Raw genomic sequence first — 19815 nt, forward strand, 5'->3', positions numbered from 1 at the left:
ATAAGGAGCCAAAACCAAATGGGATCTTCTAAATTTGGGAGCAACACTGTAATTTAAAAACATAGTCTCACGCCTGTAATCCCAGCACTTTGGGAGGCCGAGGCGGGCGGATCACAGGGTCAGGAGATCGAGACCACAGTGAAACCCCGTCTCTACTAAAAATACAAAAAATTAGCCGGGCGCGGTGGCGGGTGCCTGTAGTCCCAGCTACTTGGGAGGCTGAGGCAGGAGAATGGCATAAACCCAGGAGGCGGAGCTTGCAGTTAGCTGAGATCCGGCCACTGCACTCCAGCCTGGGCGACAGAGCGAGACTCTGTCTCAAAAAAACAAAAAAACAAAAAACAAAAAAAAAAACATAGTTGGGTTTGTCAATACAAAGCAGAATAGATCAAAGTTAATGTAGATAAAGGGAAAAATTCATAGTTTAAGAAAAGGATGTAAAATGATAATAAGTCTTCCCCATTTTGGAGCAAAGTAAGATGAAAGTCAAAAAAAAAAAAAAAAAAAAAAAAAAAAAAAAAAAAAAAAACACCTGCAAACGCCCACAATAAATTTCTGTCCCTTAGTAAGAATAATAATAGTGGATATTTATTGAACATTTATATGACAGATGCTATTGTATCAAAGGTACTCACATTAACACATTTAGTCTTTACAGAAGCCTTTCACACAAGACCCAATACTTGTCTGCAATATACAGATGAAAATAAAATGAGGCACAGTAAAGTCAAGAAACTTCCCCAAGATTGCAAAGCTCCTAAGTGGTATAGCCAGATTCGAACCCAAGTAATCTGGCCCTATAGTCTACATGCTTATGTCTGGAATATGAAGAAATGAAGGGAGAAGAGTGAATTGAAGGAGGGAGGCAGAAGTACTGTTCAGTCAGTGCTGAACAATTCTTTAGTACCATACAATTGTTCATTAGTGCAGTTTAAGAATGTTTCCTGTGGTATCACTGTGTCCATCACCAATATCTTTGGATGACAATATAAGGACACCCATAGAACTTAGATTCTGGTCTTTAATAGAAGTCTTCCTGAAAAGGAACCAGGGCTCATTTGAAAGTAGACAATACCATGTCTCAAAGCAAGCTGATCTAAAATAGCACTAGAAAAGCTAGCTGTTGCCAAAAAGCAAGGCTGCTCTCAGAGATACCTGGAACAGCGTCAAAAACTACAAAAGGTGGCTCTCCTGGCCAAGTGGTGACAATTTGGGCATTAAAAGGGAAAACAATGATTAAAGTCCACCGGAGCAAGTTGACTCTGTTAAGACCACTCTAAGGTCATGATACTAAACAGAAAAGTGACAAAATACTAGGAGGTAATTGTCAACACATAAAGTGGTCTCTCAATACTGTCTTCTAGGAATGTCATATATTGATGAACCAAATTATGTGTGTACTATGCTGAAGCTGCAGCTGTTATTGATATAAATCTAGATGTCTGTAGATATTTTTTGAGTAAGAAATGATAGGTCAGAGGAAGAGATTCAGCAAATAAAGTATGTGAAAAACAAAGTAGATAAGTCAGCTTTTTAATAGAGAAACGTGAAAATTTAGAAAGGATGCATAAAAAGTCTGTGTGTGAAAGGGTGGTATATAACAAAGTGAATTTGGCCCTTGCTATACTTTCTGTGACCAGACTTTGGTGGTCTAAGACACTCCTTATTGGAGAACTGCTGTGGAAACTTATACATTGGTTACTCAACCTATAAGATTACATGGAACATCTTTTGTACAGACCCAAATCTATTCAATTTAGGATGAAAGAAAATTTCTGGATTCCGGAATAATGGGGATTAGACAGGTTAGAGAAAGAGGCTGAGATATACAGATACAGATAGACAGACTGAGTTGTTCCATTTCCTTCATACTTCAGACTAACTGAGCAAGCTAAAACCGATGTGAAGATATATGGGCAAGAGTGAGCCAGCCTAGACCGGTAGCCACCCAGGCATGGGGACTGATTTAGGAAGATGAGAGGCAAGTGTGAGGAGGTCCGGAACAGGGGCTGCCATAACTACCTAGATAAAACAGGTGACACATGCTCATCGATATGATTATACGGCAATGTTAGCCCACCCAAGACAGTATGTTTACTCAGCTTGCTTAATCTTACTTTGCAGAAATTAATTTCCATATTGTCATGAGGATTGGGCCTGAAGTCAGGGAGAAGGATGCTGACTGGTTCTGTATGTATTTATCAGGGAGGAATAGCAACAAAAGCCCCTCTTCTAGTGAGTGTCTAACAGTGTCTCTAATAAGTGGGGGAGTAGCAACTGAAAATGACTGATGTAGGATAGCTCTGTGGGCAGAGTAGGGAAGATGGAAGTAGCTATATATATAAAATGAAGACTTCTCCTCTGAAAGGGTGGGTGTTCATGTGAGAGCAGGTAGTTCTGCGATTGAGCAGCACCTGGAGCTCAGCTCCAATGTCTCTGCTGGTCCCTGAGGACATGATGTATGGGAAACTTCACCGTGTGTGGTTACTCCTCACAAGAATGAGGTATGAGGATGATTAGGGGCACTAGCGAATTGCAAAATAACCAAGTCACAGGATGCATGCAACCTAAACTAGCAGTTTGAACTTTCCTTACTTATCAGTGATGTCCCAGGCCTACTGACATGTAGGTTACTAGTAGAAACTAGAAAATGTGTCTTTCACTCCCTCAGGTAATCAAAGTGACACGGAGATTTAAAGTTATAAGGACCAAATCAATCATTTAAAACATATTGGGAAATGGTGGAAGTGCCCAGAAATCCAATACAAAGAGACAAAGGTCATTTACTGAGGCCAAAGATCTTATTTTTGGGGCAATACAACTGAGACTCATTAAAAGACATTTGGAAAATAAGTTTAGAGCCTTTGATATTTTGTGATATTTTGTAGATTTGTGAGGGAAACTATGATAAAAGTATCCACTATTAGTACAGTAATCTAGCAGCAAAATAATACAAAGGGGGGAAGAAATAAAACAAGACAAAAAAATAAGAATTTTTTTATAGGGAGACAGATATGTTTTTTAGAGAGGCATATGAAAGTTGGAAAAACATTGAGTGGGCAGAATGAATCGGAATGGGAATCTTATTAGAAGATAGAAAGGCTAGTTAGCAGAAATAACATGAATTAAAGTACTATATTTAAGAAAGAGTACACCAGATGAAGAGGTCTTGGGGAGAGACTGTCAAAACTGTGATGAGATGCTGACAGACTGTAAATGTTTGTTGATATTCTTTCAACTTTCAGAAGTGAGGAGCGCTACACACACAGAGGGAGTTTAATGATAAAGTAATAAGATCTCAGCAAAGGTTGAACTGAGCAAGCAGCACTTTATGATAGTGACAACACATGGAGAAAAGCAGAAAGAGAACACAGTGGACTTCGGTACAAAGTAATTGGAAACTGAGCATCATGGGGTAGAGTTAGCACCTCCTTCAGGTAAAGTCTGGGAAGGAGTCCAGGAAGGTTAGCTTCAGGAAAGGGATGAGGTCATGCGAGGAAGAACTGGAATTTTCTACAGAAAGGTTTAAGCTGAGACTGGCATGCTCAAGAACTTCTGTAGACCAGCGAATTTTCATACAGGTCTGTGTCAGTGCCAGTATATTCAATGGTACATCTCCGAAAAGCCCTCACCTCTTTTAACAGGGGCGTGACTGCCTGGAGGAATCTAGAACTGAACAACAGAACCTACTCTCCCTGCAGACTTATGAGGGCCTGGACCAATGGCTGAGGCTGCCCTGAGGACAAGGATGGGTAAAACCAGGAGTCAACCAGTTTAAGAATTGGCTGTCAGATTGAGGCCAAAAAAAAAAAAAAAAAAATCCAAGTGAGACTTCAGGATGCTGCAGGAAGCATGGCGGTATGCTAATCATGATCTGGCAAATGGATGGGAAGAAAATTAAGACAGAAGGGATTGACAGAGGAGGAGGTTCAGGGAAGTAAGAGACTGAATAAACAAATGGACAATGACCAAATCATATATGAAGGCTGCACAATCTGTAGGCTCCTGCCCAGGAAACTAACCCCTTATCTGCAAGAACCAGTCCAGGAAGCCAGTCTGCTGTAAGTGAGACTTGTAGGAAGTCAGATTGCTATCTCTAGTAACAATCCAGGAAGCTAAATAATAATTTCCATAACAACTGGCCCCAAATGGCCAGGACTTGACCAATGACCAACATCTTCCTTAATTTTTGTTCCTACTTCCAATTCAGGATCAACTAGAGAAAGTCAAGTATGACCCTCTAACCAATTACATAGGATGTCACTTCTAGTTATCCCACCTACAGCCTACCCAAGCTGATAGCCTCTAATCAGAGCACACCTAGAACCTTCTTTCTTCCACTACGAAGTTTTCCCATTTCTCTGCCTGCCTCTGAGTCTCTGCAAAACACAATTGATGGTGGGTGACTCCCTTGCTGCAGCAAGCTGTAACTACATAGCCTCTGCTCTTGTGTGATTTGTCTTTGTATATTTCCATAGAACCAAAGACTAAAATCAGGATAGATTCAGGATAAGTGAAGAAGTGAGAGGAAAACAAAGTAGGCTGTGAATAGAGAAGAGGAATTTCTAGACTCTCTGGAGGAACAAGGAGATAATTAACATTTGCATATTATTTTTAATGAGTTTCCTGATGCTTTGCCATGGGTTTATACAATTTACTGAATCCTCATAAACTTTGTGAGACAGAATTTTTAATCTAACATTTTTAAGGAAAATGAAATTAAAAGAGCTTTCATAACCCATTAAGGGTGAAGAGATGTCCCACGCCGAATTTATTCTTTTCACTATGTCAGGTCACTCTCCCAGACCCTCTCTGACATCCCCGTTTTATTAGTCTGTTTTCACACTGCTGACAAAGACATACCTGAAACTGGGAACAAAAAAGGGTTTAATTGGACTTACAGTTCCACTGGGCTGAGGAGGCCTCAGAACCATGGCGGGAGGTGAAAAGTTGCAGTGGCAAGAGAAAATGAGAGAGAAGCAAAAGCAGAAACCCTGATAAATCCACCAGATCTCGTGAGACTTATTCCTTATCAGGAGAATAGCACGGGAAACATGGCCCCCATGATTCAATGACCTCCTTCTGGGTCCTTCCCACAACATGTGGGGATTCTGGGAGATACAATACAAGTTGAGGTCTGAATGGCGCACAGCCAAACCATATCACCCATTGTAGTTGTGACCACCGTAAATTGCCGCAACAGTCTCACGACTCTACTGCAACTCCTTGTGCAGTCTCTTGGTGCTCTGCTGATAGGGGATGAATGAAATAATTCAATTCATATCTTCCTCAAGCCTACAGCTAGTAAGTAGTAGAAGCAAGATTTGAATTCAGATCTTCCTAATTTCAAAGTCCATGGTTGTTAACTGTGTTAGGCTAGCTTGGAAGTGGAGTTGCTTGCTGGCAGGTAGGTGTGAGGGTGAAGTGGATATTAAATTTGAATTGCTTAAAAAAATGGCAAGGCTAGAGTCTTGGGAAGTAAATTCTTAAGTTGCTAAAAACATTGGCAAGGGATGAGATGGATGGGTGGAGGTCTGTTAGCCAGGCACAAAAGGCTCACTCCCCAGGAAATGATCGAGGAACTCCAGAAACGCATCCACCTGGAGTACCCTCCGTTGGCAGAATATGACTTCCAGAAGGATTCTGTCAACCCTGATGTCAACACTGACCTAAAGCCCACAGCTGTCCTCAGACCCTATCAGGAGAAGAGCTTGTGGAAGACTGAATCAAATTCAAATGAGAATAATCCAGAAAAGGTGGTGAAACAACAGGTTGGAAACTGGATTGGGGTATAAGGAGATGCAGTAACCCTACCTCCTCATCCTGTGCATTGGAGAGAGGAGCCAAGGCAGAAACTTCCTGGGGATGAAGTTAGGGGAAGGAAGACACCAGTTCTAGGGCAGACATACAAGAAGCGCATGTTGTAATGTCTGAGAATGCAGAACAGAAACCCAGGGCACAGGGCAAGAAGCTGCAGAGGAAAGACCTAGAGGGGACATATGTTTTGGAAAAGATCTCTCTCTCTCTCTCTCTATATATATATATATATACACACACACACACACACATATACATATATAAACACATATACATGCATATATATACATATATACAATCATATATCGTATACAATATCACATATATGTATGACAATGTTATCTAGTAACCAGGGCAGTGAGTCCAACCACCCACAGGAAAAGAGAATGCGCAGCAGCTAGAACAACATTTTCTAGATGGTGGGAGAAGTAGTATTAAGTCATTAGAATTTAGTTACTGATTGGAAGAAGAAATAGCCAGACCCCAATTCCAGTTACATGAGTTAAAAATAAAAATTAAAGCAAATTTTAGCTTCCTCCAAGTTAAAAAAAAATGACTGCTGTTGAAAATGACCAATACCTGGTAATGTGCATGGAAATGATCAGGCATTTTGTTTTCAGGAAGCTGCTATGGTTTGATCTCCATGAAATTGCTTTCTAGGTGTTCGGGTTTGCATTTAACATACATAGCACTCTTCACTTTAAGGTGAGGAGAGAGAGAAGCAGTGTGTTCTCACTCAATAAATATGAGTCATAGTCCCCTTGTCTATGTATATTTGACATGCAACAGCATTAGCAAAAGATGACAGTAATCTACTGTTCTTCTGTTGCTTTCATTACAGTAATCACGAAACAATTTTTCACCTAAATCCAGTCTGGAAAGTAAATATATTTACGAAATACCTTTTTTTTTTATTTCCAGCTTTTAAGTTCAGGGGTACACGTGCAGGATGTGCAGGTTTGTTACATAGGGAAATGTGGGTGATGTTTTGCTGCACAGATCATCCCATCACCCAGATATTAAGCCCAGCATCCATTAACTATTCTTCCTGACACTCTCCCTCCTCCCCCCCCGACCCTCCAACAGGCTCTGGGGCATGTTGTTCCCCACCATGTGTCCATGTGTTCTCATCATTTAGCTCCCACTTATAAGTCAGAACATGTAGTATTTGGTTTTCTCTTCCTGCATTAGCTTGCTAAGGATAATGGCTTCCAAAGCCATGCATGTCCCTACAAAGGACGTGATCTTGTTCCTTTTATGGCTACATAATATTATGGAATACCTTTCTAACATGAAGGAAGAAAATCTAAAATGTGTGTTGATTCCTTTCTTGTATGCTCTGTTCTGTATATAATGCCTGTTGCCTAGTAACTAGACTATAAGGTACTATAGGTTTAAAAAAAAAAAATGCCAATTGTCTTTTCAGAACATTTCCTGCGCCAGAATATTCAACCTCAAAGCGAAATATCCAGGATAAAACTCACATACAGATTATAAGGTTGTTGTTTACTTTACGTTAGGAAAGTGGTGGGGGGTCTTAGGCTAATGCTTTCCATTGGGGAAATATAACAATTTAAATTTATTATAAGCTCTAATTCATAATTACTGTTGTAATTTAGTGGCCTCACTTCAGCTTTGCAGCAATATGTATATAAAAATAGACCTCTTATTTATCTGCCTGTTTTTGGTACTTTTCTTCACCCTCCCTGAACCTGAAAAAACAGTAGCAGCTCAGCGAAGAGTTTGATGAGGAGATTTCTGGGGTTGAGACTATGCTGCGATGTCTCTGCTGGTCAGCAATGGCCCCCAGGAAATGCTACTTAATGTAACTGAAGAGACATAATGCATACATAAAAGAGTAAAGCTATTATAGTTTCTAGATTAAAAACAAACTGTGTGCTAAATTGGAACAGGTTGAGGAGCCCTGTGTCTTCTCATAGACACACTTACTTCTTCAATCCCTAACTTTAAGTTAGAATTTTCCCTGAGACATGTATTTTTTAACTGGCATTTGATGGAACAACTAGCACAGCGTTCTTTGTCCACTGGGTCACTCCTTTTTACAGGCTCATCATAGAACACCCAAAACAAACCTCATATACAGTGGTCTCTAGAAATGCAGACTGTGACAAAAATTTTTTGTTGCCCACCAGCCTGTAGAGAATATGACCAGACTGTAAAGTGAATTCAATGATTACTCATTACTTGCCCTAAAAGTAAGAGCACCAGTGGACAGACTCACGCCTCAGCTTAAGCCAAGGGGAGCCTGGATGACTAACATGTGTTTATGTATTTTCTTCTCCATTATTCAAGGCCCTCTTTGGATTTCTTGCCCACCCCCTAAAAGAGAATTTTTGTTTGTTACCTCTTACCGACATTTATTTTGGCAATTTTTTTCTGAGAGTCCATCCTCATCCTCTCCCATGATGTCCACAGCTGAAAAGATCAGTGCAACGAGAATGGCAAAGCAGCACACCAGGGCAAAGATCACGATGCACTTCTGCTGGGACTGAAAGAGGAAACAAAGACAAAGAGAAGTAAGTGGTGCTGCTTTCTCTTGGGAAACTCAAGATGTGCCAACTTCTCAACATTCCATGAAAAATGGGTGGGGATATGATTGTCACTGCCAGAGAAGGGAAAGCTATTCTCTAGTGAACATGCCCAAGATCTTTGTGCTTATTCCTCAACACAGCCTTCAAACCCCACTTCAAGTAACAGACCCTGTTAAATAACGCAAGTGTAGTATCCAGGCTTCTGAATGAGTTTGCTCTTCTTCTTCCTACTCAAAAGCAGTCCAGAAAAGATCACTATGATATCTACTGTTTCAAATTAAAAATGAAACACATATGCTGGCATCATGCTGTCGATAAAAACAGTCAAACTCTGTAAAATATTTGAAGATATTTATTCTGAGTCAAATGTGAGTGACCGATGGCCCATGACAGAACCTTCAGGAGATCCTGAGACCGTGTACCCAAGGTGGTGGGCCATAACTTAGTTTTATACATTTTAGGGAGACATAAGACATCAATCAATACATGTAAAATGTATATTGGTTCAGTCCGGAAAGGCATGACTGCTGGAAGTCGGGGCTTCCAGGTCATGGGCGGAGTCAAAGATTTCTGATTGGCAATTGGTTGAAAGAGTTATTATCAATAGCAAGGAATGTCTGAGTAACTATAAGGGGTTGTAGAGACCAAGGATTTATCATGCAGATGAAGCTTCCAGGTAGCTTCAGAGAGAATAGACTATAAATGTTTCTTAACAGACTTAGAGTCTGTTCTATCAGCAATTCCAAAAGGGAGGAGAGCACAAATGAGGCATGTCCAGCTCCCACTTCTCATCATGGCCTGAACTCGTTTTTCAGGTTAACTTTGGAATGCGCTTGGTGGAGAAGAGGGTTCCATTCAGATGGATGGGGGAAGTTTGAATTTTATTTTTGGTTTACAATGTGTTATTTAACTGACATTGTTTACTTTAAAACTCTGAATGCAGACATAACTCTTGATATGATTTTCACTTAGAAATACAGGCTGAATGTCCAGGTGGTTAAAGTCACTCACATACACATCATTAGGCCCAAGCATTATAATTTGAGCTATTTCTCTCTCTACGGGCTCATGGCTAAAAGTGGCCGAAGACATGGCCATGAAAACTGGGCAGGAGCAGTGACCACTGCAACAAATTATTTTGCCTGCTTTCCCTCTGCTGCAGTCTGAATATTTGTGCACACCCAAAATTCGTATGTTGAAACCTTAACCTCCAAGGTGATGATATTAGGAGATGGGGATTTGGGGGAGGAGATTAGGTCATGAAGGCAGAGTTCTGCCCTCATGAATGAGTCTCAGAGATGGGAATGGTGGCATGCACCTGTAGTCCCAGCTAGTAAGGAGGCTGGGGTGGGAGGATTGCTTGATTCCAGGGTTTTGAGGCTGCAGGGCACGATGACTGTGCTTGTGAGCAGCCACCACACTCCAGTGTTGGCATAATAGTGAGAATTTGTCTCTAAAAGGAAAAAAAAAGGCCGTAAAGAGCTCCCTTGCCCCTTCTATCATGTGGGGATACAGCAAGATGGCACCACAAATGAAAAAGGATATGGGCCCTCATCACATGCCAAATCTACCAGCATCTTGATCTTGGATCTCCCAGCCTCCAAAACTGTGAGAAACAAATTTCTGTTGTGTATAAGCTACCCAGTTTATGATATTTTGTTATAGCAGCCCAAAAAGACCAAGATAAATTAGATAAATTCTGGATGGAGAAAGGAGGAAAAGCAATTTTAAAAGTTTATGTATAGCTTTTAAGGGTTATTTACAGAGGTGAAAGGGTCATCTTTCATCAGGCAGCCAGGTATACATCACTCTGTTAGTGATAAATATTTGTATACACACATACACACACACACAGTTCGGAGCCTTTCTGAAACCAGCTGACTTTGCATCCTTTTATCACCCTGCTTCACTTTATCACTAAAGCCACATGATTTCCTAAGAATCCAAGAAACCTCCCAAACTGAGTCCAGGTCACCTAGAGGTATCCTTAAATGACAGATTATAGTTAGAAATAGATGTAGTCAAGTCAAAGGAGTTAATGGTGTTTCTGTTTCTGTGACCAGGCACTATCAGCCCACACTAGTGCTTCATTTTTGTTTCAAATCCTCCTTCAGGCCTCATCTCCTATTGCAACCTCAATCCAAGTCCGTTCCTGCCTGTCATGTTTTCTTACCCCTCACTCAAACATGAAGTGATGAAAGCCAAAGAAAGATACAGTCATTATTCTTTTACCCTAGACCCTGCTTATCTGTAAGACATGGATTCTGTTTTATTTTTTATTTTTTATTTTCATGGTTTTGCCTTTTGAGATGGAGTTTCACTATTGTTGCCCAGGCTGGAGTGCAATGGCACGATCTCAGCTCACCACAACCTCCACTTCCCAGGCTCAAGCGATCTCCTGCCTCAGCCTCCTGAGTAGCTGGGATTACAGGCATGCACCACTATGTGCAGCTAATTTTGTATTTTTAGTAGAGACTGGGGTTTCTCCATGTTGGTAGACTGGTCTCGAACTCCTGACTTCAGTTGATCAGCCCACTTCAGTCTCCCAAAGTGCTGGGATTACAGGCATGAGCCACCATACCCGTCACTGTTTTATTCCTTCTATCCTCAAGCCAACAGCACAACCCTAACAAATAGAAGGTGTTCAAGAAATAATTATTGTATAAATAGTGAATGAACGAAATGAAAATTACAATGGCATATAATATGGTTTGACTGTGTCCCCACCCAAATCTCATCTTGAATTGTAGTTCCCATAATCCCCATGTGTCATGGGAAGGACTAGGCAGGAGGTGACTGAATCTGGGGGCAGGTTTTTCCTATGCAGCTCTTGTGACAGTGAATAATCTCACGAGATCTGATGGTTTTATGAAGGGCAGTCCTCCTGCACACGCTCTCTTGCCTGTCCCACGTAAGAGGTGCCTTTGCTCCTCCTTCACTTTCCACCTTGAATATGAGGTCTCCTCAGTCATGTGGAAATGTGAGTTCATTAAACCTCTTTCCTTTATAAATTACCCAGCCTCGGGTGTGTCTTTATTAGCAGCATGAGAACGGACTAATACAGCATACTTCTGAGAATGCAGAGACACATAAAATGGTTCTCTCAAAACTCATTTGTGACCTTTTTAAAACTGGCTTGAGTCCATATTTTGGTGATTATAAATTTTGTATTTCATCCTTTTTTACTTTCTGCTGGTGCTACAGGCAAATTCATGGGCCACATTTAGCAACTATATAAAACTTGCAGAAGAGATGTGTATTCATCTTGCCATTTTATTTTTCATCCATCCCTTATTCCTCGTCGATTTTGTTTAAAGTTTATATTTTGACAAATTATAGTTTTATAAGGTACAAAGTGATTTTTTAAAAATATAGGTAGAATCATCAATTAAGCTATAAAACTGTCCATCACCTTAAATATTTGACATTTTCGTGATGAGAACATTGGAGATATACTCTCTTAATGATACAATGTACAGTACTCAAGTATTATCTATATTCACCATGCTATGCAACAGATCTCAAAAAGAAACAGACTTATTCCTCCAATCTTAGGCTTTGTACCCCTTTGCTTATCTCCTCATCCCCTCTACCCACCAGCCTCTGGTAACCACCATTCTACTCTCTACTTCTATAACTTCAATTGTTTTATATTCCGTGTATAAGTGAGAACATGTGGTATCTGCCTTTTTATGTTTGGCTTATCACATAGCATGTGTTCTCCAATTCTATCCATGTTGGCACAAATTATAAACTTTCTTTTTTCAGGTTGAATACTATTTCGTTGTAAATACATTCCACATTTTCAAAACACCATTCATCTGTTGATGGGCACTTAGGTTAATCCCACAGCTTGGCTATTATGAATAGTGTTACAATAAACATGGGAGTGCAGACATCTCCTCAACATACTGATTTAAAATCTTTGGGTAAATACCCAAAGGTAGGATTGCTAGATCATATGGCAAATCTAGTTTTAGTTTTTTGAGGAATCTCCATACAGTTTTCTATAATGGATACACTAACTTACGTTTCTTCCAATAGTGCGTAAGTTCCCTTTTCTCCAGTCCTTGCCAATGCTAGTCTTTTGTGCTTTTCATGACAGCCATTCTAACACATGAAAGGTAAAGTCTCATTGTGGTTTTAATTGGCATCTCCCTAATGATTAGTGATACCGAACTTTTTTAATGTATCTGTTACCCATTTGTATGTCTTATTAAAAGAAATATCTATGAAAGTCCTTTACTTCTTTCTTACTCAGATTACTTGTTTTTCTTCCTGTAGAGTTGAGTTTCTTATATAGTTTATTAGTTTTCTATCAGATGTATGGCTTGCAAATATTTTCTCCTAATCCCTAGGTTGTGTCTTCACTCTGTTAATTCCTTTGTTTTAAAGAAGCTTTTTATTTGAATGTAATCCCATTTGTTTATTTTTGCCTTTGTTGCCTGTGCTTTCAAGGTGAAATCTAAAAAAGTTATCATCCAGGCCAATGTCATGTAGCTTTTCCCCTGTTTTAGTAGTTTCACACTTTCAGGTTTTATGTTTCTTTCATCCATTTTGAGTTGATTTTTGTATATAGTGTGAGATAAGGTCCAGTTTCTTTCTTTTGCATATGAATATCCAGTTTTCCCAATACCATTTATTAAAGACAGTGCTCTTTTTCCACTGTGTATTCTTAGTACCTTTGTCAAAAATAAATTGACCACAGATCTGTGGTCAATTTGAGCGTTTTTTTAAATCATGAAAGGATGTTAAATTTTGTGAAGTGTATTTTCTGCATGTAATGTGATGATCATGACTCCTTATTTTTTGTCAATGTGGCGTATCACATTTAATAATTTCTCAATGGGGATATATCCTTGTATACCAGGGATAGATCCTATTTGATCATGGGAAATGATCCTTTTCATGTGTTGTTGAATTTTGTGAGTATTTTTTTTGAGAACATTTGCATCTATATTTATCAAGGATATTGGCCTGTAGTTTTCTTTACTTGTGATGTTCTTGTCTGGCTTTGGTATAGGGGTAATGCTGACTTTGTAAAAAGACATTGTAAGTATTCTTTCCTCTTTGATTTTTTAGAAAAGTCAGTGGGGAATTGGTAATAGTTCTTTAAATGTTGGGCAGCATTCAGCAGTGAAGCCATCAGGCATTGGGCTTTTCTTGACGAGAGATTTTTTTTATTACTGGTTCAATCTCCCCACTTGTTCTTGATCTGCTCAGATTTTGTATTTCTTTGTCATTCAGTCTTGATAGGTTATGTGTGTCTAGAAATTTATTTCTAATTCTCCTAGGAAATCCAATTTGTTGGCATATAATAGTTCATAATAGTTTCTTATGATTGTGTTTCTGTGGTATCAGTTGTAATGTCTCCACTTTTATTTTTGAATTTATTTATTTGAGTCTTTTCTCTTTTTTTTCTCTTTTTTCTTAGTCCAGCTTAAGGTCTGTCAAATTTGTTTAACTTTTCAAATAACTACTCTTAGTTTTCTAGTTTTATGGATCTTTCTAGTTTCTAGTTTCTATTTCATTTATTTCTGTGATAATTCTTATTATTTATTTTCTTTTGCTAACATTGGGCTTAGTTTGTTCTTTTTATGTTTTCTTAAGGGGTAACATTATTTGAAATATTTTTTCTTTTTGATATAGGCATTTATTGCTACAGACTCACCTCTTAGAACTTCTTTTGCTGCATTTCTAACTTTTGGTATGTTATGTTTCCATTTTCATTTGTCGCAAGATGTTTATTAATTTCCCTTTTATTTTGTTCATTGATTGATTGGATATTCAGGAGCATGTTGTTTAATTTCAGTGAGTTTTCTGAAATTCTTACTGTTAACTGATTTTTAGTCTTAACCCATTGTGATCAGAAAAATACTAGATATGATTTCAATCTTCTTAAATTTGCTTAGACTTGCCTTGTGACCTAATATATGGTTTATTCTGGAAAATGTTCTGTGTGCTCTTGACAAGAATGTGTATTTGGCTGTTGTTGGTTTGGAATGTTTTGTACATGTCTGCTAGGTCCATTTAGCCTGAAATGTTGCTCAAGTCCAATGTATTCTTATTGATTTTATGTCTATCCAATACTGAAAGTGGTGTATTAAAATCCTCTACTTTTATTGTATTGAAATATGCCTTTCCCTTCAGATACTTTAATATTTCCTTTATAGATTCAGCTGTTACACTGTTAGGTGCATATATACTTCTAATTGTTACATCCTATGGATAAATTGACCACTTTATCATTATATAATGCCCTTCTTTTGTCTTTTTTTTAATACTTTTTGACTTAAAGTCTATTTTGTCTAGTGTAGCTATCACTACCCTTGTTCCCATTTGGTTTCCTTCTGTGTGGAATATCTTTTTCCATCCTTTAATGTTCGATCAATGTGTTCCTTGAAAAGTGAAGTGTGTAGCTAAAGTTAAGTGGATTGTGATGAATGGACTAAATGCTATGCTCAGTATATTATATTCGATTGTGGCAAAACTAATACCTGCTTATTGTCAAAATTTGCTGCAGTGATTGTTTTTCTCGCTATGTGGGGTCTAAGGGATAGGCTTTGGGGCTGTGTGAAACATTAAGCTTCAGTTTATGGCAGATCTAGTGTCTACCTGTTGCGGAAATTCACTGCCAGTGGGTGGGGAAAGGGTTTTCTCATTCCCTGAGCAGCTCCTAGGGGTAGGGTCAAAGGCTGGACATGGAGGCTGGCTATCCACGGATTCAAGCCTAGTAGTCCTTCCCACCTCTTCTGGGAGTGACCGGCTTGACTTCGCAGGTGACCTATGCTATTACCTGATATCTCTGATCAAGCACTGCTGGCAGGTACACTGAGCTTTCATCAAGATCTACCCACTGGTCTCCGTGGGTTCTGCTTTCTTGCTTTGTTTCAGCCTGACCCCAGGTGATCTGGCTTTGCCATACCCTCCTGTTTCCTGTTCCCTGTGAGGTGTGAGTGGAGTAGGCTTCCTGGGAAGTGTCAGAGAAGTTAGATGTCTACCTCCTCACATCTCTTTTCCGACTGTAGAAAGCATGAGCACTGGGGAATCCTGTGTGGTGCTGTGCCAACTTGGGGAAGAGGGAAGGATGGCATGGTCAAAGCAAGACTGTTTCTTTTAGCTTTCAATGGGGAAATTTAGTTCCATGGAAATGAAGAAAAGCATTGACTGAGGTTTATTCCTACATTGTGGAGTTTCACCAACATATTTTTGTCTGTGGATAGTTACTAGTTGATCTTTCTGTTGGAGGGAATGAAGACGGGGGCCAACTTGCCATTGTCACTTCACTAATTTTACTTTCAAGAAACGCACAGTGAACAGTTTGAGGGCTCAGGCTGCAAAATAAGATTGCTTGAATTCTGCCATTTATTGGATATATGCTCTTAGCAAGTTATTTAGCCATATGCTTCAGGTTTCTTGTCTGTAAAATGGGGATATTAATAACAGCTTCATAGAGTTATTATTAATAAAGTTAAATGAGATGCTATACATAAAAGTACTTAAAACAATACATAGAAGATAGATAGCAGTAAATGAGTCTTTGCTATTGTTAGTATATTGTTGCATTTTTAACACTTGTATTTACGTGCCTCAAATATTTTTGGAGAAACAAGGCAAATATATAAACATTCAACAAAACTGTAACAGAGAGGCAGAGAGACAGAAATAGGAAGAAATAAGACAAAGAGAGAAGGCAAATGTTAGATGGAAATTTCCTAGAATAAAATTTGAGGAATTGTTCTAGCTTAGTCTCATAACTCAAAACCCTAAAGCAATGTTTCCCAAATTTAAGCATGGATCAAAATCACTTGTAAAAACATACACTGCTAGGTCCCAAGGATGTACTTGTAACAAGTTTTCAAGACATGTTCCTGCTGCTGATCCCTGGGCCACACTTTTGAACCTGGGCCCTAAAGTATCATCTCAAATAAATCCTGCTTAGTACATGTTCATCCTTCAAATTTACCTGCCTTTAGTAGTTCATTTTCAAACATTAAAAGGATCATGATAATCTAATGAAAAACATATAAATTTTGTAATTTATTTTCTTTGTGGTGGCTTTAAAAATAATTTTAAGTAATATTTTTAAATTTTGAAAATGTTTTCTCCTGGCTGTCAGTTTTTATTTATTTTAACGATATTATTTCTAAAATCGGAAAATGTTTGCTTTTAACTATGTTGAAAAAAACCCTCAAAATGTAAAAAGAAAATCACTCACAATCCTGCTGAGACCTAACTGCCATTTATATTTCGTTCTTGTTCTTTCCTATATTCCATCTGCCTATCTAATAATCTGATAAAATCATATCATGCTGTAATTAAGGTTTATATTCTGGTTTTTGCACTCAATGATATGCTAGTGTCCTTAAATGTTCTTTCATAGCATAGCTCTAAATTTTTGCTTAATATTCTAATACGTGGACATATCATCTTCTCCTTTACCCTAAAAACCTTTCAAGAAGCCACTCATTTTACAATAGAAAAAAGTGATTAAACTTTTTTTCATTTTATCCAGTTTCCCTAGATTTTATAAATGGAAACCATCAAAAACAAGCTTTTAGCAAGGTTTAAAGTAATGTAATAATATTCACATTAATCTAGTCCAGAAGATACTCTAACCCAGGAAAATACAGTTAGTTATCTCAATAACAATTCTGAAGAGAGCAGCTTGAAAATACCATACCAGGTAAATAGTGAGCATTCAATGAATGAATCCTAACAAATGCAATATCATTGATTTGTTTCTGTTTATTCGGAATGCTATAATAAACAGCAATAGATAAGTAAGAACTCTCGCTACTTTGTATGCTCTTGGAAGTACTTTGATAACTCTCACAAATTTATTTTAACTTCTATTAGTTTAATTTTATATTAAATTCCATTAAAATAAATTTATTTTAACTTCTATTAGTTTAATTTTATATTACTAAATTCCATAAATTTAATTTATTTTAACTTCTCACAAATTTATTTTAACTTCTATTAGTTTAATTTTATATTATTAAATTCCATTAAAAGAAGCAGTTTAGCTAGTTATTTCCATTTTCCTTTGCCAAAGAAGACAAATTCAGACTCTGATATTCATTTTTAAATATCTCCTCAGAATAATGTACTATAACAATATAAGGTCATGCCACTACTTTCCTTAGTCTCATTTAATTTTCACCTCATCAAAAGTGAAAGCTTATGTTCAAATGATAGAATAAGAGCCGCATAAATGATATCAAACTCCAGGGAACCAAGAGACATTAATTTTCAATCCTTAACAGGCAATTCCAGAAATCAATTTGAACTACCCTTTTCTGTTTTTATTGAATTTAATCAAGGGAAGCAAGTTTTAAGGAGAATCCATAAACATGTTTATAACCTAAACTTCACAAGACAAAATTTAAAGTGTTATTATATAGCATCAGCCAATCTGTACTTTCACAGCAGTTTACATGCATATGAAAAGAATTGCTTTCTTGGTCAAGAAGTAAATATTAAAAAATGCTAACATTCAAAATATTTGAATGTCATATCCTTAACAAATATGTTTTAACTCAAATACAGAAATAGAGCTATATTATCTCTAACTAGAGAAAGTGTTAAACTTGAAATTTTCAAGCTGGGCTTTTATATCATTGAACAAGCTCTTAAAAGGAATTTGCACCTAGGCCGGGTGCAGTGGCTCACGCCTGTAGTCCTAGCCTTTGGGAGGCCAAGGTGGGAGAATTGCTTGAGTCCAGGAGTTCAAGGCTACTCTGGTCAACATACTGAGACCTCATCTCAATTTTATTTTTTATAAAAACATTTTAAACAGGAAAAAGAAGGAATTTACCTTTAGGAACTTATGACCCTAGAGGTAAAAAATGTAAATGTGCAACAATTATCTAAAAATTAAAATTATTCACATTATTTTTAATGTATTTACCATGACAATTTTCTAAAACAAAGTCATGGTCAAGTCTTAAAAATAATACTTTTTATGTGTACAGTTCTTAAAAATCTACAAAGCTGAAAGTTCTAGTAGAATTATTCCCTACACGAAAAATATGCAAACTGGGACTCAAAGACATTTGGCTATTAAGCTGTCCAAGGTGAACCAAACAGTAGGAGACAGTCTGGGTATTTAATTTAGGTCTAGAAATCCAAAATCTCTATGTCTGTTTTATAGATGCAGACTTTTCCCTTTTTCATTTCTTTTTGATTTCTTCATTTTCTAACTTAATTTTCACTATAGTTATTGTTATTATTATCAGTTTTTGTTAACTTTCCATGGTGGTCCATTAGTGTAGAAACTAAGGTTGAACACTGCCTTCATCTGTGGAGATATGGTATTCCTGGCCCTGTAGGCCTTTTCTATGATTCTAGATGTGCTGTTATCTTGAGCCCCTAGTGATGTTCCCAAAGGAAGCAGGTCACCCAGTAGATCCAGAGTAATCTCATCTGGTGACTTATCAAATTTCTGGATAATGACTACACTCTGGAATCATATCAGAAGGTCTAGACTACAAATGGCTTAGGGGCATTTCTCTAAAATCCTTATAACAGAGTTAGCACTTCACTTCCTACATATATTTCCATGTTCCTTAGGGCTCTGTCTTAGGATTTTCTCTTCTCATTCTGTACCCCTTTCCTGAAGGACTTTAATTTACTCCAAAGGCATCCCTCGCTGTACATACCAGTAACCTGCAAATGTACATCACCAGCCCAGAGCATCCTGCTGAGGGCCAGACCCACATTGAGTGAGCTTCCTTGCCATGGCACAGAGAAGCAGGACCTCGAAAGAGTCCATCAAAATCCCTAAGTTGAGGAGAAAGAGTTGGGATTTTAGAAAGGCTAGAGTTGACAGGGCAGAATACCAGAGAGAGAAAAATCCTCACAGAAAAGCGGTGAAGATCTTCAGGTCTCCTTGAGTCTTTGGCTGAGTGCTGATCGGCACACAGCTGTGAGGAGCTACCTGTCACCTGCGACATACCTGCCTGGAAGGAGCAGGTGGAATAATCGCCAACCCACACACAAGGCCAGAAAGAGTTGGCGTTCCACTCAGAGTGGACACATACCTTGTAATACATTAGAAGCAGAGTAATTAGAAAGGTACTGACTGGAAAATAAAACAGAAAACAATGAGCCCTAGACTCATGGCTGCTTTGGTCTCTCCTTAAGGAAAAAAAAAAAAAAATCATAAAAAGCAAGCCTCAAATTTGGGCATGGTGGCCTGCGAACAACCACTGCACTCCAGCCTGGGAAACATGGTGAGGCCCTGTCTCTTAAAAAAAAAAAAAAAAAAAAGCCTCAAAAAACCCAAATTGTTCACCAGTGAGTACTAACTATACCTCATAACAAAACTAAAGAATATTTTTTAAAATATGATAATATACAGCGCAGAATAAAATCAAATTCACAGCCTCTGGCATCTAGTAATTTCTACCAGACATGCCAAGAAACAGGAAACTATGATCCA

The 19815-nt window shown here is 38.1% G+C and overlaps 1 protein-coding gene across 3 annotated transcripts in view; it reads right to left on the bottom strand.

Annotated features, from left to right (window-relative positions):
* PLD5 (phospholipase D family member 5) overlaps positions 1-19815 on the bottom strand; it is a 426876-nt gene that overhangs the window by 253538 nt on the left and 153523 nt on the right. For 2 of the 3 annotated variants that reach the window (XM_010384710.2, XM_010384709.2), the window contains exon 2: positions 8190-8326. In XM_010384710.2, the coding sequence (XP_010383012.1) occupies positions 8190-8326 (137 nt within the window). Of the gene's footprint in view, positions 1-8182; positions 8327-19815 lie in introns of all 3 variants that reach the window. The other variant, XM_010384711.2, reaches the window with a different exon arrangement.

This window comes from Rhinopithecus roxellana, chromosome 8 (genome assembly GCF_007565055.1).
Source record: "Rhinopithecus roxellana isolate Shanxi Qingling chromosome 8, ASM756505v1, whole genome shotgun sequence".
NCBI classification, from domain to species: Eukaryota; Metazoa; Chordata; class Mammalia; order Primates; family Cercopithecidae; genus Rhinopithecus; species Rhinopithecus roxellana.